This window comes from Sceloporus occidentalis, unplaced genomic scaffold, assembly GCF_023333645.1.
Source record: "Sceloporus occidentalis isolate IW3139 unplaced genomic scaffold, rSceOcc1.0.p SCAF_11, whole genome shotgun sequence".
Lineage (NCBI taxonomy): Eukaryota > Metazoa > Chordata > Lepidosauria > Squamata > Phrynosomatidae > Sceloporus > Sceloporus occidentalis.
The window spans coordinates 11,644,024-11,661,887 of record NW_028316991.1 but is presented as its reverse complement, the minus strand read 5'-3'; the positions used below and the strand labels follow the sequence as shown (position 1 = coordinate 11,661,887).

General features: G+C 40.9%; 1 protein-coding gene across 2 annotated transcripts; it reads right to left on the bottom strand.

Moving 5' to 3' along the window:
- Window positions 1-319: 319 nt before the first annotated feature.
- LOC149305575 (phosphatidylserine synthase 1) lies at window positions 320-16,992 on the bottom strand. Of its 2 annotated transcripts, none has more exons than XM_089477378.1 (13): window positions 16,814-16,992; window positions 10,923-11,014; window positions 10,522-10,566; window positions 9,702-9,826; window positions 9,429-9,587; window positions 8,088-8,239; window positions 7,542-7,683; window positions 6,865-6,977; window positions 6,350-6,415; window positions 3,897-3,996; window positions 2,815-2,883; window positions 1,491-1,563; window positions 320-411 (listed from the first exon to the last, which is right to left on the bottom strand). In XM_089477378.1, exons 1-13 carry the CDS (start codon window positions 16,990-16,992, stop codon window positions 320-322), a joined length of 1,407 nt encoding a protein of 468 aa, XP_089333504.1. The 2 variants fall into 2 exon arrangements, with proteins under 2 accessions (XP_089333504.1, XP_089333505.1); XM_089477379.1 differs by having other exon boundaries at window positions 1,497-1,563.
- Window positions 16,993-17,864: the final 872 nt, after the last annotated feature.

The following is a 17,864-nucleotide window of genomic DNA, read 5'->3' as shown; positions in this document are numbered from 1 at the left end:
TTCGCTGCCGGTCAGTGACCTAATATTTTCAGCTGTAAGCAGCCGTTAGGTTTGCCTGAACAGCTTAATGGTGACCGCGGGTTCCAAATTCTCTAAAGATTCTATGGAGCAGATAAGATCAGGCTGTGAATCGCAAGTCAGGGTTACACAGGATCTGGCATTTAGCATGAGGTTCCCTGGAGAACCCCCGACATGAAGAAGATCTGTTTGTACCCCATGCATTCTCTACCCTTCTAAAGTTTAACAACCTCAGCAGAATATTCTCGCTGCTAGGTTCAGCCCCCGGCTTCGTTTCCAACGCTTGCTCCGAGTCTCCCACTTATTTTTTGCCAACTCCATTGGTAACTTTTGCTCTGGAGCGGTTCTTCCTCCTTGAGGTCGTGTGCTCGCTGTGCTTCACCGGGGCATCAACTGCAAATGTAAGAAAAAGAGACTAACACATTGGATCCTGAAAACCTTTTGAATGTCCTACTTTGAATGACAGAGAACATGACATAAAAATAAGCGTTCTTATGTGCCAGAACTCAATAGAATAGTCCATGGTCTCATAAGACATACCGCATGCAAGAAAACAGTCAACTAACTCATCCCTCGGGGGACTCGTGTCTGGCAAACATACTGCCCAAGTCAAAGACTGAACACGTATTTATATGAAATATATTAGGAATGCTAGACATGTGACTGCCATTGCTTTTAGTTATTGAAGGCATTAATAAGTTGCAAAATAGTTTTCAATATATTGACTTCAATGATCACCCCAACAGTAGTACTAGGGCGCCATCTTGTGGATAATATTAGAACACTTTGTAATTTGATACAAAATAAGGGGGTAGAAGTATTAATAAACACTCATCTACAGACACCAGACAAGCCAGAAGGCTTGTTTCTCCTTCAGAAATCTCATGGTGCTGCCACAACCACAAGGGATTCTGGGTAGGCGCATGCAAATAAGGCCAACAATGATCCCCTTTATCCACTTTATACATGGATCCCTTGAAAGTAATTGCCTGCTGTACAGGACAGCCTTTAGACAAAACTCGGGTAAGAGGTGCAGTAGTAGCCAGATCACCACTAATGGACAGCTGTTTCGTCCTTAAAGGGACTCGTCAACATGAGGTTGGGATACTGGCTTAATACTTGAGGTTATGGTGGGTAAAGGTGATGGAATCCCTTCCACTTAAAATTAAGGGGGTACTAATTATACTGCATAACGCTGGATCTTTTGTGAATATTAGCTAGCTTTTTTCCCTCTCTTTTTTCTTTAAGCCAGGCAACCACAGATGAAAGCCGGCATTTGGCAATATGGGTTAAAGCATAAAAAAGACCTTCTTCACAGCATACAAGCCTGTATTTAGTTGGTAAAGGCTAGCTCAATTAATTGTAAATTAAAACAAATGGTGGATGCACCCTGATCAGGACTGTCTAGTTACTGTTGCTGCAAAGAGCTAATCTCCGAATCACTGCAGTCAACTAAAAATCAAACGCTGGACACTTGCCTATTTTTTCAGAATGTTGCCAGGGGATGTCTGTATTATAAGTGCTGTCTTCACATTCTGAATACGTCTGAAAGAAGAGAAATCAAATGTTTGTTAAAAATATTTAAGGCAAATTGGAACGTATTCTGTTTAAAAACCCCAAAAAACAATTTTCCTTCAAATAAAAATACTCCACGCATAATGTTGCCCTTGACTTTCCCTACAATAAAACAAGTCCAAAAAGTCAGGCAATAAAGTCATGGTATGTTTGCTTTTTGCCAGTGGGGATGTCCACTTATTAATATATCAGGTGGTGCTTGATGTGGCTTGCTTAACGTTTAAACAAATTTGTTTGTTGTTAAGGTTTGGATATCTCATTTCCTTGGACTGTGATAAAGTTTAATTTTAGATAATAAATCACCCACAGTGTCTAGGCTGAGCAGATTATTACCTTATGAGAAAAGGTTGTAGGGCACGACTTGTTATTCTACAACATTTCAGCAGCTAGAGGGGGAGGCTCATCACGAACGGCATGGTTGACTATTAAAATAATTCTAAAATGCTGAAGGCAAAGTCTTCCTCTGTAACCGTCAGAATACACGCTGCCCCGGGTGTACGAGTACGACCCAACGTATGAGTAGATCACGTAGACTTGGACTTTGAATGGGAACTGTCGGAACACTTTAGCTTGTGCTTTTTGACTTTCCCTGGTGTAATAGATTTGGAGATGTTGCTTTAAAGGTAAGGCGCTATTGTAAACCCGAGATCTGCGGCCAAATGATCGTATCAATGAGTTTCCCTGCGCCTCCCCCACCCCTCGAAGGCTGCCTTAACCTTCCAACAACAATCACCAATGTCATAATCAAGCCGATCCAGAGACCAGCAAGTTTGTGGTTTTAAAGCCCTTTACCTTTTGGCTTCATGCTTACAGTTTCTTACACAGTTTTATTTGTATATTAGGCTAAATACACAAAGAAGCCACATAAGGAGAGGAGCCACCAACCTCAAAACCATTTGGTTGGGAACTACGTGTATACTCCATAACATGTTTTTTGTTGGAAAAGTATCTCTGTTTGACCATATAACAATATCAGATTTCTTTACTTTTAGACCCTTTACCGAATTTTCAGGGCTGGATAAACTTATTCTTGTGGCTGATGCAGGGCCCATATGTTTAGTGATGGAGGTTAAAGGAAGCCCAAAAAATCTGCTCATTTCACTCTCCCTTCTAACTTTTAAAGTACCCCCCCCCCCACAGTAATGTGCCGAAAGGTCCATGGAGCATAAACCCGTCTGCAGATAAGCATTAGATCACACAGATAAAAAAGGATAAGGTTACCTTTTGCCGTGGCTCATAGTGCTCAGCATACCACACCATGCCATACAGGCACAGGAAAGTAGTTATAGCCTGAAAGATAAAAATGATACACATATACATAAAAAATATGATTTATTAATATTAATACCCAGTTGTTAAAAATCTGACCGCTTTACGAGTATCCAAGTCTTTAGTTGAAGTTGATACCTTTTATTTGGCCAAAAAATGTAAAGCTTGCTCCATCTTCGGATGGCAGGAGAGAACTCAAGAGCTCTCATTCAGTTTCCACTTGAAGAAGAGACCCCTGAGGGCTAGAGAGCGTTTGTAACTTTACAAGTTTTTACATGGGTCCCATTAAAAGGTATTAGCTTCAGCTACATGCTCCATGTTCTCTAGAGCCGATACGGCTTTATCTATTTTCTTAACAGCATACTGACAAACCCAAAAACAATAAATGCATGCCCTATATCTATACGCTGGGGTTTTAAATGAAACCAAAATTACAAGTGGGTAGGTAGCGAGCCTCTATGTAGGTTCTAGAGCAGAAGGATGCATGGACTTACATTTCCAGTGCAATGACGTATATTTGACGTTTAAATACAACGCTGTACACAGGAATATATTATACAGCTTTACACACCAGTTAGGCCTCCTGTGTGCCATTGAAAAAGGAGAAATGAAATATGTATTCTACACCTCTCTTTAAGGACTCTTAAAATGTAACCTTCTTAAGTCAATATTTTCCTTGGTATTATTACAATACACAGGACAATGTCGAGTGAATTATACGCTCTCTAGCTGTGTGGTTAGGCAGGGGTTTTAACCTTATGTAAGACAGTCTGCAGGGTAAAGTAAATATTAGTTATCGTTTTATATAGCGCCATCATATACTGTAGCGCTGTGGGCAGGGGACTCCGCTCCGGGCAAGAGAGCCGGCAGGGAGGAGGTCCAGAGTACGCGGAGATTGGGTTGAGTCCTTGTCTCCATGTATTAAACAATATCCTTCACCCTAGTATTCTTTTTATAAGTAATTGTAATAAAGTCGTTCGTTTTTCTGCTTAAATGAGCGGTACGGTAACTCAAAATGATAATCAGCCACTTACAACACAGAGAAGCCAGAGCACCACGTACAACAAATGGGTTTTGTTGAAAAGGTCTTGGCCAAACTTGATACACACTATCGCTTCGAGGAAAGCAATTGCACTGAAAACAAGAAACAGAACCATCAGGCAAACGAATCATTGAAAATGCTTAAACATTTTTAAATTTCCTATTAAAAGCTAAACTATCAACAATAAATTATCTTCCTTTATTTGAAATCCCTCTTCACTCTTCCGTGCAATGTTTTTTGTATATCCTACTGAGGATCTCAGCAAATTTATGTCGCTTCCATAACGAACATTGGATGTTTTGTTAGTGTGTTGTAGTTTTTAGCGACAAGCAGAGGTGTAGACAAAAATGTGCTGGCATGTGGTGGGGCCCAAGTACATGTCGGTGATTTCAACTTCTTGACTTCATGAAAGTCCAACCAGAGGATTTCTCTTGGAGGAATAGCTTGGCTGCCCCATACGACATACAGTTAAATCAGCGGACTTCTGTTTCTCTAAAGTCTCCTTCCCCATTGAACTATTCATTATACAGGGTCAGCTTTATCATTAGTACCCCCAAAGACCCCAGTAGTTGGAGATACGGGCTTAATGGGCCAGGAGGTTGGCGGAAGCCCATATCTTACAAGTTTGCTCATCAATAGACATCCTTAGTACCAGCATCAAAGATTCTACTTGTGTACCAAAGGGCTTTGGGGGCTATCTGGGACCCAGGGGTCCTGCAAACAGCAGTGATTTGTTACGTCCTTGTGCAGTGATTTGTCCTTGTGTCTGTCTACAACCTAAGACATTACCAAAAACCTTTCCATGCCAAATACAGTAAATAGAGACTCCTTTTACCAGTGTGGGCCTCTGAACAACCCTGGGTTTAGGAGTAAGGATTTAACCTCAGTAACCACAGTCTGAGATTCAACTGGAAACCACTAAGCACAGAGATAACCACGTAGTAAATGCACGCTTTGTGACACGGAAGAGAACTTGTGCTCTCCGAAGAATGAATTTGACAGTAGTTCCCATTCATAAAAGGGGAGCAATAAGTGTTCCATATTCTCCGCTTTTAATGTCCTTTGTAATAAATGAACAAATAAATCTAGAATTGAGTGCTATCATGTCTGAGATAGACACATCATGTTAGAGGCATACGCTGAATTCATATCAGTTGATAAAAAAATAAAATAAAAAAAAATTAAAATGTGGAACACTTACCACTTGAGTAAAAAAACAAAAAAAATCATTTCTGAATATCAAATATTAATATACACTTTATTCCAATCTGGAAAATTGCAGTCATTGTCAAAAAAAATACAGAAAATGTTAAAATCAAGAATAGTTTCAACATTGCCCACAACAGCCATCAAAAGTTAAAAGGCATTAAACTTAAAAGGGAAAAAAAAAGCAGGAAACCAACTAAAGAAGCAAATAGAACTATTCTTATAGAGCAGGGGGGCTGTAGGTCTTGATACACAGATCAGCAATTTAACATGGGGTAGGTTTAGCAAGGCAGCAGCCTTTTCAAGGATATGTATACATTTCCCTTGTAGCTGACCAGCACGAGTGCCCTGCAGTATGTGTGATGTATAAACTCACAGAAAAGAAATCAGTCACTTTATTACAAATGCCACATACTGTAGGGGGCAGCACTTTGTATCTGCTGGTCAGCAACATGTGAAATCCATATAAAAGTCCAGAAAATAAGCTGATGCAGTCACCCTGGGAATGGCAGAATAACTACATCTATGTCAATACCAGGGCAACAGCTCTCTGTTATAGAAGAAATCTATGTGCTGGGAGCTACATGCAAAGTGCCAGACCGCTACAGCTCTGTCCTTACCTGGCTAACAGAGACTTTGCTAACGCCATCTAATTCACCCATCCGATGCCATTTTGGCAACAAAATACAACAAAAGAGAGAATAAAATGGTGCGGCTTACAGAACATCTTAAAAGCAAAGATTATGGGAAATACGATGCAGACTTGTAAGTCATACAAACAGAACACTGTAGACGGTTTATAGTACCAAGACTCGTGAAACTCAAGGGACTTAAGAATTATCATGTTGGGTTATTAATATAAGACAAATCCATTGTGTTCAGTGCCTTTTGGTTGTAGGGAACAGAGCGGTATCACAGAATGAGAGTCATCAACTGAATAACTTTTATTTATATATACATTTTCAGTGGGATTGTGGGTAGCCATCCCCTTCGGCTCTGCTAGTTTTTAACCTATAGCTAAAAGATGAGTATTTAACCCGGGCCCTATGGACAAGGCTTCCCCTACGGTGACAGATGTTTGATTATCGTTAGAAACATTCAACACCTTGGGAGATTTCTCGGGGAGGTGCCATTGTGAGCCACGTATCAGCGTTACATGGAACAATTCTGTACGCTCCAACATGGATTGCCTAAATAGGACCCTATGCAAGAAAGAAAGATGCAGCAAAAACGACTTACCCGAAAACCCAGCATTGGGTCCCAACGCGTTTGCACTGCGTGTCTGTAAGGTATGCATAGTACTGCCTGCAGAAACATTGTCCAGAATGTTTAAATAATACTACTATTAATAATAATAATTAAACTAAACAGGTAATTGAACAGCTAAAATGCAGGATTTTACCAAAGAAATACACTAAATTCACACTGCTAAGGTGTCATAGTCGCCAATTATTCTCTCCTTTTCAACATCATTAATTAGAAAGCAATCCAGGCTTGATTGCCTATTACAAGGTTTTTTGACATAAACCGGCATCTAGCTATGAAATTGGGGATTTTGGAGTTATTCAGAATCAAGAACATTTTAGACAGCGGAGAGGTGAATGTTATAACATCTTTATAATCTATATAATATAAACATCAAGTTCAAGGCAGAAATGTTATATTTCGTAACTAGACCAAAATAGCACGAGCCAACATACAAAGTTCAAATATTTTATCATTTGTTTTCAGCAGAGATCGTTGGGATTTATTACCTGACAGTGGGTGCCGTTATCACCCCAATAAAGAGAATCCGACAAAAGCTCAACGGGTGACTTGCTTGAAACACAAAGATATGCTTTAAGAAGAACGTGTTTAGTTCAGTCAGCTGGAAGAAAGATAAAAAAAATACTTTTACCGTCTGAACAAAATGTCACTCAAAGTTAAAAGTACTTCTAAAAAGATGTAAAAACACCCGGGTGTAACCTAAATTACAGAATAAAAAAGGCTCTGTGATACATTAAAGCATTGGGCAGATTTTTGGAACTATATATAGCTTTTTACAAAGTTTGCCAGAGGGACAATAAAACAGATCAGACCAGCTTGTCGGGGAAAGCAGGCTTCTTCTATGAGTGTAAATACCCAGCGCTATGGAATCCATTGGATATCATAACTTTCCGCATTACCGCCTTGTATGTGGAGATTTAAAGCGTCACATGCAGTCCGCAGGAGGTCTGCTCGGAACGGCCACCAAACCTGAACAATAGTTAAAGGAACAAAAGCCTTGCTGGTGTTGATAGAACTGCTGAAAAAGCACTGATCTCCATCTCCCAGAGGAGATCTGAGCATCTCTCTAACCAGCTCAAAAAGCAGAACAGTGCCTGCAGAGGGCGGTTCTATAAAACACAGGACTGTTGGGAGGTATACACCCCCGTCCCTTCGTCTCGGTTACCTGCCAGATTATCATGAAGAGGTACACGCCAGCTACTCTCTGAAATGACGACTTCGGGTCAAACCATCTCACGTAGATCCAGCTTGCGGGTGTGAACTGCAGAACAGCTCGTTTTATTTTCCCAGTAGTAGTATGAATGTCCCTGTTAAAAAAAATATATATATATACATACACATATATTTCTGTTTAATCCAATCTAACCAAGTAACAAAGAAAAATTATTCATTTTATGTTGCGTTTCTTCACTGAACCTGGCCAGTTACATGATCAAAAACAGTAGAAATATGTGAGATTATACACAAACGGGGATACCATTACCTTTAGATATTTGGCCAGATAAATGTCTTAAAAGGGAATGTAAAAACGTTTATTTGGTGTGTTTTGGTTAATGCTGACATTACTTTTAGAATCAATGACGATAACGATACGATAAAACTCTTATAGAACAATGAGTGTCATTTAACCATAAATATTTATAATATATTATATTAAATTCAGCCTGAAATATACACGGACGGTATCAGTGATAAATGCATATGGACGTACTTGAAGCTTGCCCAGTGATAGCTTCTCATCTCCAAAAAGCGACAGACAATCATGCCCAGCAAGATGCCACCTCCATTGCACAAAAGGATATCCAGAATGACTTGATCCCACCAGCATTCAGCAAAGTTAGGAAGAAGATGCATGAAAAAGAGCTAAATAAGAAAGGATGCACATTATAAGAGGAGGCACAGAGGAGACAAGACTTTACAGAGAATGTGACCTGCAAGTTCCTCATCCAAGCAAGTCTAATGAACAATATAAACTAGAAATGGACATCATACATTACGGCTTACAGAGTAACATGTATTCAAGTGCTTCACTAGACAGTCGTTAGAACAAGATTTTGCCTTAAAGCAACACAATCACAAGACTCCCTCAAAAGAGTAAAGTATATTTGTACACCAAGTTGGCATAGGCTTACAATATACCGCATGTTGTTCATGCCCTAGCCAGTACTGCCTGGTTGGGTACCTGCTATCACAAGCCCCATGCCTCCTGATCCAGAGCTAGAAATAATTAAATGCCCAGTCCAATGCGGTTTGTCCTAGAAATATATATATATATAAAATAAATACACACGGGATTTGAGGGACAGCAAGAGCTATTTGGCTAATCTAGTCTGTATTTTTTTTTTATCAGCTTTAAGATTTCAGACCTTAGTTGGCCATTGGTCGTCACTGACTCTTTTGTGCATCCTTATATTCCTCCCTTGTATTAACGTCAGCTTCTTCTGCCGAAGGTCTATCACATCTATCACTCTTTGGCAGGCCAGCCTTCTAAGCTTTCCTAGCACTATACGCAGACCATACGCAAACCGAGTCCCTGGAGCTCCCTGCATGCACGCAGCTGCTGGCTAACATGAGAAAGACCCACATGGCAATGCCCCTACCGGCCATGTATGAGACAGGCCTAAAGCTACCCTCAACATCAGACTAAGGCTAAGGTTCAATATATTATCTGCCATCAAATTCTATGGTTCTATATTTTTTTACGCTGCAGGGAAGCATCTAATTATTGTCCTAGCATTTCTCCACTAATGTTATTCTTCTTACTTATTTGAGTTTCTATAATATCGCTTTCCAAAGTCCTGCTATAAGGATTTTCTCAAATCTGAAGTAGAGGTTAACGGAGGTTATTAAACAAAAATAAATGAAACTTAAAAAGGTGGCTTCGTCCTGACCTTATTCACTACAGAACAATCTTGATATAATAATGTGTGATTCACGTTAATTTTTCTGATCATAGCGGTAAACTTTATTTCAAGTTGTATGTAGGATCTACCGGAGCGATTCCTGTGGTGTAATATTAATATACAGTCCAATCGTCTGTCTAGTAACACACCTCTGTCAATTCCCAAGTGATGCTGATGGTCCAACAGAGGCCATAGCTGCGGATTAGCAAAGCCTTCATGGCCCAACCCCAGAAATGGCCGAACGCAAACACGTCAAAGTGGCTGAGTATCCGCTCCCAGGTAATAACGTGGCAGTTAACAGCGTATTCCTGCAAGAGATAGGTAGTTTGCATAAAATAACTGAACAGTATGAAAAGCTTGGCCGGTCCGTCTTAAGAATCCTACCGAATACTTTGTATAGTAGGGGCCGATTTACCACCTACCATGATGTCGGCTTCTCTGGTGGCATAGCGTAGGTTGGGGTCCAGCCAGTACATAACAGCCTTCACTTGCTCAAAGTTTAAGAACAACAAGAACACAAGAAACAAGAAATAAAGTACACTGAGACCTAAAAGAAACACAGACGTATATTAGATCAGATTTAATGAAACCAGCATTTAATATATAGAATATGCAAACTTTAATGAAAAACACATCTTAATAGTGTTTTGATTTCTGCTGCTTAGGTCTACCCTGCGAGAGCTGAAATCTACAAAGTTGAATTTTTTAACCTTTTTTATTAAATAATAAAAAAGACAAAAGTTTTGTTTTTGTCTGTGCTGCCAGGGAAGGGACAGAACATTCTGCAATTTTTCCTGAAGGGCGCAGCCATACAATTTACAAACCGCAGCCAATATTACTCATGGAGTGCAGACACAAGAGCCCCGTTTCTTTGGGTGCGGATTCCATATTCATTTTTATGTTGGGCGTTCATTTGAACGGCTTTCTGTGTCATTATTGGAATTAAATTCACAAAAAAATTATTTTGAGCTGACATATAGTGCCACCTACTGGTAACTATGCTGTAAGTGCAGCATTTATCTTCCAGAATAAGGTCCGTCTGCTAATTTTTTATTTTATTTTTAAACAGTGGTCTGCACATTATTTTACAAAAGACACATTTTTAAAATACTGCTATGGGTGATAGATGTAAAATTAAGTTTTGTTAACTTTAAAAATGTAATGATCCTGCATTAATGGGTCCATTAGCTTGAGCTTTACATCACAATGCCATAATCTAAATCCCTAGTGGGGCACACTTACCAAAAACCATTCGCCAGAGAGCCGGATGTGGCCTTGTAAAGGGACCTGAAATAAGAGGGCAAGGAAAAGAAAAAGTTACAGAAAACATGCATATATCACAGATTTCCCATGACCCTCTAATAAATGCACATATGTTACAGATTATTTCCCATGACCCTCTAACACACGCCTATGTAATACAGACCATTTCCCATCATCCTATGTCATCTACAACCATCCATAATCTATAGCACTATTGAACATACACTACATCTGCCAATTTTGCCAACACCCCCCCCCCCCCACACACACACACACCTTGCTAATATCCTCCAGAAATTTTGCCAAGTTTGAAAGTTTGCTAAAAGAACTGAACCAAGTGCTTAGCATCTTCATATTAAATACACCATGTGAATAATTACCATTTGGGAAAGCCAATACGCTGATAATTAAGAAGAAAAAGATCACAGAGAGGATGCCCTTCCAAATGTTATCTTCTTGGCTGGTGTTCTCCCTGAAAACAGCACATTAGATGAGGTTACTTTGTGAACGAAGTTACAAAAGAGAGGAAAATATTCCCAGTAGACAATCGGGAAAAGACAATAAAAGGAATATACATCCCCAAAACATCAGCATACTTGCCAAAAGAACGTACGGATGGAAAGCGTGTTCCCAATGTGCACCGCAGGAGCTCCCAAAGGTCTCTGGCAATGTAGTTTGGCTTTAAAAAGCTTACAAAAGTTATTTCTAATACTAAGACTGTAAGCTCTATGGGACAGGCATCTCATTTTAATGTATTCACATCTACTGCACCCCAAATGGTCTGTAGACTACTGCACTGATAATAAGACTGCATCTATTGGGTGGAAACTGAAAGGGCTCTTTAAACGTGTTTTTTGTGATTGAACCGTGCTGCTAAGGTTCTATAGTTAACATAGCAGAAATATTGAACTATTTTAATCACAAGAGCACGAGCAGAGAACTCAAGTCATACGTTTATCTTGGGTTCCTTAAAACTCGTTACATATACAGCGTTAACTACCTACCTACCTACCGTCTGGTATAAAAGAGTGTTGGCAGCGCTCAAGGCTTTCTGGTCAGGAGGTCTTTAGACGCGGAAACCATGACTCCCAAACAAGGTGCAAAACTGGCCTTAAAGTCCAGAACGAGAAAGTATCAGAAAGGTAGAAGCCAGAAACGTTGCAGGCACGAGCTGAAGTACAGCCAGGAGCTCTCGTTATAAACATTTACGATATAAAAAAGGATATATAAAGCCTGCATTCATTCCCTATTCTCTGGGAGGACTAATTCCCGGCGCTCAAATCCAATCCTTCAATAAACACAAGGCTTTAGTACTGTATTTAGGCCAAAGCACCTGCCACGTCAAGGCCCCCCAAGACAAGTGAGTCCCAACTTCCATAGAGTTCCCTATTAAGGGTAAACGGGTGAGGTATATAAAGCCGGTCCTCTTGTTGGTTTGAAAGCCCACCTGCGGTGTCTTGATTCAGTGACACTCTATGGGGGTCCTTGACGTGGAAGGTGAGCTTACGTGCTTTGGCCAAGATTCAATACTAAAGCTTCGTGTTTATTGAAATTAGGAATTTGTACGCCGGGAATTTACAATATTATTCTGTTCCAAAAACTATAACAAAATAGTTGGAAATTGAATGGCAGGAAGGAAAAGACTTTAGTTGGTGGAGCAGCAGATAGATACGTAGACTAGTCACAGCCCTAAGAACAGATCGGAGGAAGCACCAGGAGGGGATTCTCACTTAGGCCTAGGTGGCAACCCGGTGCAGATCGGTCCATTAGGTGACCGGGCTCCCAGCTGAGTAACTTCTCCTTGGGCTAGCTGGGGAGATCTCTCTGATGCCCCTTATAACCACCCCAAACAATGGAGCATTGCACCTAACCGGCACAACCTCCTTAGTAACCTTACTGCACATGACATCATAGCTCTTAGAACGGTACCCGCTGTCCGTGGGGGTAAATGGTAGGGGGCGGCTGGAGCTACCTTATTACACGCATTTGGATACTTTCCCTTTAATGCAGAACAATCCATTTCACATAAATCCATTCCAATGTTTCTTTAACAGAACGGCATTTGATTCAGCATCTTTACAACAATGAAAAGTGCCGCTTTACATAGCGGTCTTCGCATTCTAAGGGGGGGCGCGCAATAATTTCTGTCCGATCAAACTAAGCTGTTCTAAAAGGAATACACAAATTCCGGAAGAAACGCCAACTTACTTTTCCTCCTAATATTTAAAACCTGCAGAACACCAGAAAGAAAAGCTTCTTATCGCTCAATTACATATTTCCCACGATTAGAGAGTTCAATGCTTGCCAAAACAGTCAATGAAAGCCAAACGAATAAGAACCAAAAAATACACATTTTAATCTTTGTTTTACCCCTTGTGGCTCTGCATATAAAGAAAACTAATTATATTATATAATTATATATAATATATACCTATATACACAGAGTCAACATTTGATTTGTGACTAAAAATCATTATACAATCATAAAAAAATAAAAATTGAACCCAAATCTCTGATCGGATCCTGGCATCTACAAACTAAAGCCACGCATAAAGAGAGTTAAAAATAAAAAAAAGTTGATAAACCAAATAAAACTGTATTTCAAACAATAAAACTCCCTTCAGTTTTGGTTTCAGCTAACCCTTATTTCTGACATCACAATCCTAACTCCCACCACATTCAAAATGCACTCTGATTGCCGTTTGCAGCCCCCCAATATCTCCATACACACATCGTGCGGTCAGTTAGCGAGGTATCGTAATTGGGGTCTGTAAATTTCTGCTGTATGAAAGGGAATATTCTGATGACATCAGCGACGACATCACCAGGGGTCGGCACCAACATTGCTCATGGTGGACATCTCCTGGTACCCATGGTGGACAATTTAATGATGTTCTACGGACCTTCACAAACCTTGCCACGGACACTTTGCCCACCCCTGGGTTCAGGCATGTAAATGTAAACCCGATGACACTCAGTACATCGTCACATTCAATCTGACAGCTCAGGGCCACTAATTATTTGACTCTCTGATCTCCCCTTACTGGTGTACTATTATTAACTTTTATTTTTATAGCGCCAACAATTCACACAGCTCTTCTTACAATACATACAGTACATTCAAAGGGTATGACAAAACTAGAACTCACACACTGAGACAAACTGATACATGGGGCCACGGACGGCCTGTTCAAAAAAATGGTGTGCAGAGCGTGCCACGTGCCTGGTTCTTCTGTGGTCCACAAGGGGTTAATGGGGGGCAGCATTTAGAACTCAATCACTGATCCTTGGATGCTTTGTCTAAGTGGAACTGCATCTTTAATGGTTTTGTGTGTCTAATAGAGTAAATAGAAATGGATTTATCTACCACTAACCATCCCCTAGAAGCTGGGAGACGGTGGACATGGGGCGCTCCTGTCCCCCCCGGCTGGTGCGGTCCCCCCTCTCCACCACGTCCAGGAGCCTGACGGCCTTTCAATACCAGCTTAAAACTAAAGGGCTTTTCCCGTTTTAACAAACGGTTCGGATTTTTAAAACGCATGCAGATTAACCATTTGCGTGCCAATACCTTTCACCTGACCGTGCCTTGGGTCAACACGTGTCAGGTTTCTTACGCTGGGAAGCAGCAGGTGGAAGTTAAGGTGACACGGCCCAGCGTTACGCACACAATGAATCATTCAACGCACAGCCACCGGCCTTTCTAATCGATCTATCAACCCCCGGCCGTGTCGCAGGGTACATCGTCGCCGGCTGTCTGAATGACTTCAAACTCTTCTATTACAGGCACGTTAAAAAACATTAAAGATGCTGTCCCACTTAGACAACACAGCCTTCAGTTTTGATGAAGGTCTAAAGACCCGAACTCTTGTCACTTTTCATAAAATGATCAAGATGTTGAACTTCTAGAGAGTTACTCTACTACTACTAAAATAAAGAGTATTCAGACAGCCGAACGGATCGCAACGCGTGTAGCTTGGAGAAGAGGAAGGAGAGATGCGGTAGAAACATTTTAATGCTTAAAAGGGATTTAAAGTACTGCATTTCAAAAGAGGAGAAATGTTAGAACAAGAGGCCATAGTCTAAAACAAGAGAGTCAGGTTTAGATGTCATGTAAGGAGGTTTTACTTTTACTAAGAAGGTGGTAGAAAAGTGGAAGAGCCACCCAGCAGACGTGGTGAAGGTTAACACTGTAAAGCTTTTTAAACACGCATGGGATTGGCATAAAGCCACCACGAACCCAAGTACCGATTAAGAGTCTTGCAGACTAGATGAGCCGTCAGGTTCCATGTTTAATCCGAGCGGGGATGTTTATTATGTATATACCGGTATGATATAGCGGGGCGCCTATACATATACTGTCCCGTGTGACTGTTACCATGCACTGAAACTACACACAGCATCCGGGGGATTAAAAGGAAGTTATTATATGGCACTAACGTCACGTGAAAGCTTCCTTGTACAACAAATACTGTATAATAAAGATACTACAATTGTTTGCCTTTTAAATAAATATTACAATAACTAAAATATTTATCTACAATCAGTTATTAAAGAGAGGAGATGATGTCAAATAAACATTAAACTAAGTTTACAACAAAAAACAAATGCGGATTATAGATGAAAGTCAGACCCCCCCCCCCGAAATGGTGTCTCGCTGAGGGGAGCTCTCCAGCTCGTATCAGCAACTACAACTCCCACGATGCTCAGACATCACCGCGCCTTTCTTTTTAGAACATGACTAGACCATTGTGGGAATCGCAGTCTGACAGGAAGCTGCGTATAGAAGACGAAATACTTAAATTCGCACAGAATTATAAAATACAGGCAATTTTCATGGTGGCAAAACATGACAAGCGGGATCCCCGTTTCTGTTCACTGTAGATAAAGCACTTGGAGCGAGAGGATAAAACGGATTCCCGTTAGTCATTAAGAATAAAGGAATTAAGAGGAATCTTAAAGATTTGGTTTTAACCCTTTAAACACAAATGATTATGTTAAGTAATGTACAGTTACTTGCCGATACGGTGTATGCACCCCTAAACGAGACACGGTAACCCCCTGGTATCACTTTGCTTACATTTTGAAAGACAATCCAGTGATTTTTTTCTGCATACAGGAATATGTGTATTAAAAGAGAGCACCATTTAGACATTATGGTCCTCATACGGTAATGGATTTCTCGTATATCTAAGCCTGCAGTATATCGCACCTCCTCACCAGAGTAGTTTTAGGACAAGTATTATTATCTTTTATCCACGTCGCACCCGCAACATACGTAGCGCTCCTTACAATACATACATTCATAAAATGACACACTGAGACGAACTAACAGATTAGGTACAGAGGGCTCCGCTCATAAGCTTACAATCTAGAGGGGGTTCTTGTAGTTATAGGAAGGCATCTCCACTGGGTGGGTTATATAGATGCATCGAGCAGTCATCGGAGCAGACATGTTTATAGGGCGGCATTCAGCCTCCTGCACAAGGGCTGACCCCGGAGCATCTCCTCGCAAGCAGCTGCTTATATGGGATGGACGCTGCATGACCTGCAGGTCACTTGAGGACACCTGCTGACCCTTGGAGGATCCGCTGCATTCGCCTTCTAGTAGAACGGTACCGATTTAGGATCAACATTTAACCCTAACACTGCTGGGGTGCACGTTTGCTAATGTAGAGAAGAGATGTATATAGAACCACGCACCATTAAAATATAATATATATATATTTATATCTCACACACATACATGTATACTAGTGTTCAAAAGTTTGAGATCACTTCGATATATCCCTGTTTTTGAAAGAAAATCCGATTTTTTAAATTAAACCATGAAATGGATGAGAAATCCAGCTCAGACGGTGTTACTGTTATAAATGACTATTGCAGCTGGAAATGGCTGATTTCTAATGGGATATCGTCATAGGCGTACAGCGGCCCTTTATCACTCCCATCACTCCTGTGTTCCAATGGCCAAGTTGAAGGTTAAAAGGCTAATTGCTCGTTAGAAAACCCTTTTGCAATTACATTACAGCTGGAAATGTCCTTGTATTCCATGAAAACAGCTGTGACCCCGAACATTCGAACGGTAACGTATATCTACAGTATATAAAACACACATCTCTCTCCCTGTCATAGATAGATGCATTTCTATCGCGCTGTTTGTCGCTCCAGCAGGGAAGAGGTTAATTAGAATCGCCCATCCGAACACTAGCAATCATTTGTAACGGTCGGGCTGCTCTGCGAGGAAATGACATCGTCTCCCAGCGACACTTACCGCGTGAAGGCGAAGTACATAAGGCTGATGGTGGAGAAGGTCAGCAGAGTGATGGTGTGGGGCTTGTAGAAGAAGTCGATGGTGATGTCCTCCACTTGCTGCTCGTTGATCATCCTGAAATGCAGCTTATAGTTCACATCATCCTTGCTGAGCGTCCTGGATCTCATACAGGACGCCATGTCCCTGCAATCGCCCTCTCATACCGAGCCCAGGAAGCGAATGCTGTCACAGGCACCCGCGCACACCCCCCCGAGCCTACCATTCCTTCACAGGGGGGGTGGGGCGGCGATACCATGTACGAAGTACAAAAATATATCTAAAACATAGAGATTAACTATACGAAAAAATATAAATATCATAATAATGCAGTTTCATGGAAAAGGAAGGACTCCCGGTATTCATGTCGCAGCCATAGACGGTGAAACAGTAGGTGTCACCCCCCTGTATATGGAAAGTGGAGCCGTCCGTAAAGGAAGTGCGCTTGTGTGCTATACACCCACGTGGGTTAAAGCTGCGGATGGGGTTACTGTTGTGACATTGGTAAGTCTAGATAATTCCCGATAAATCCCGGTCTTTTCCTGTACCCCGTGTTATTGCAGCCACCCGGGAAGTTTTACCTTACTAAGAGGGTGGTAGATAAGTGGAATAGCCATCCGACTAAAGTGGTAGAGGTTAATACAGAGAGGGTATCTCAGAATGCATTGAACAGGCATAAAGTTGTCATGAATACAACACAAGACAAAGCAGAACATGAGGTTTGGGTCATGCAGCATGAGGATAAATGGACAGACTAGAATGGTTCATATCTGCTGAAAATGTCAGTTTTTTGCTACTGCTCGTTAGGCTTTATTTATATTGTTACCTGCAGTTTTGGGTTTTTTACATAAAAAGTTGGTGTTTTACATAAAAAGTGACTGGTGCAAAGTCCTAAAACTGGTCTTTTTCTCATATGTACATTTGTATGTTTTTATTTATTAAGGGTAGCAGATGTAATATGAATAATAATAATAATGAAATGCTGCAGGTAGCTGGAGCCGGTAGTTCCCAGCTA

What these genes read in the sequence shown, in the direction of transcription:
- LOC149305575 (XM_089477378.1), bottom strand. Translation starts at nt 16,992, where the DNA reads ATGGCGTCCTGTATGAGATCCAGGACGCTCAGCAAGGATGATGTGAAC. An exon ending in TCTTCATGATAATCTGGCAG is followed by an intron (nt 6,978 to 7,541) that starts GTAACCGAGACG and finishes TCTTTCTTCCAG; the next exon opens with CTGACTGAACTAAACACGTT. An exon ending in ACTATGAGCCACGGCAAAAG is followed by an intron (nt 1,564 to 2,814) that starts GTAACCTTATCC and finishes CTCTTCTTTCAG; the next exon opens with ACGTATTCAGAATGTGAAGA.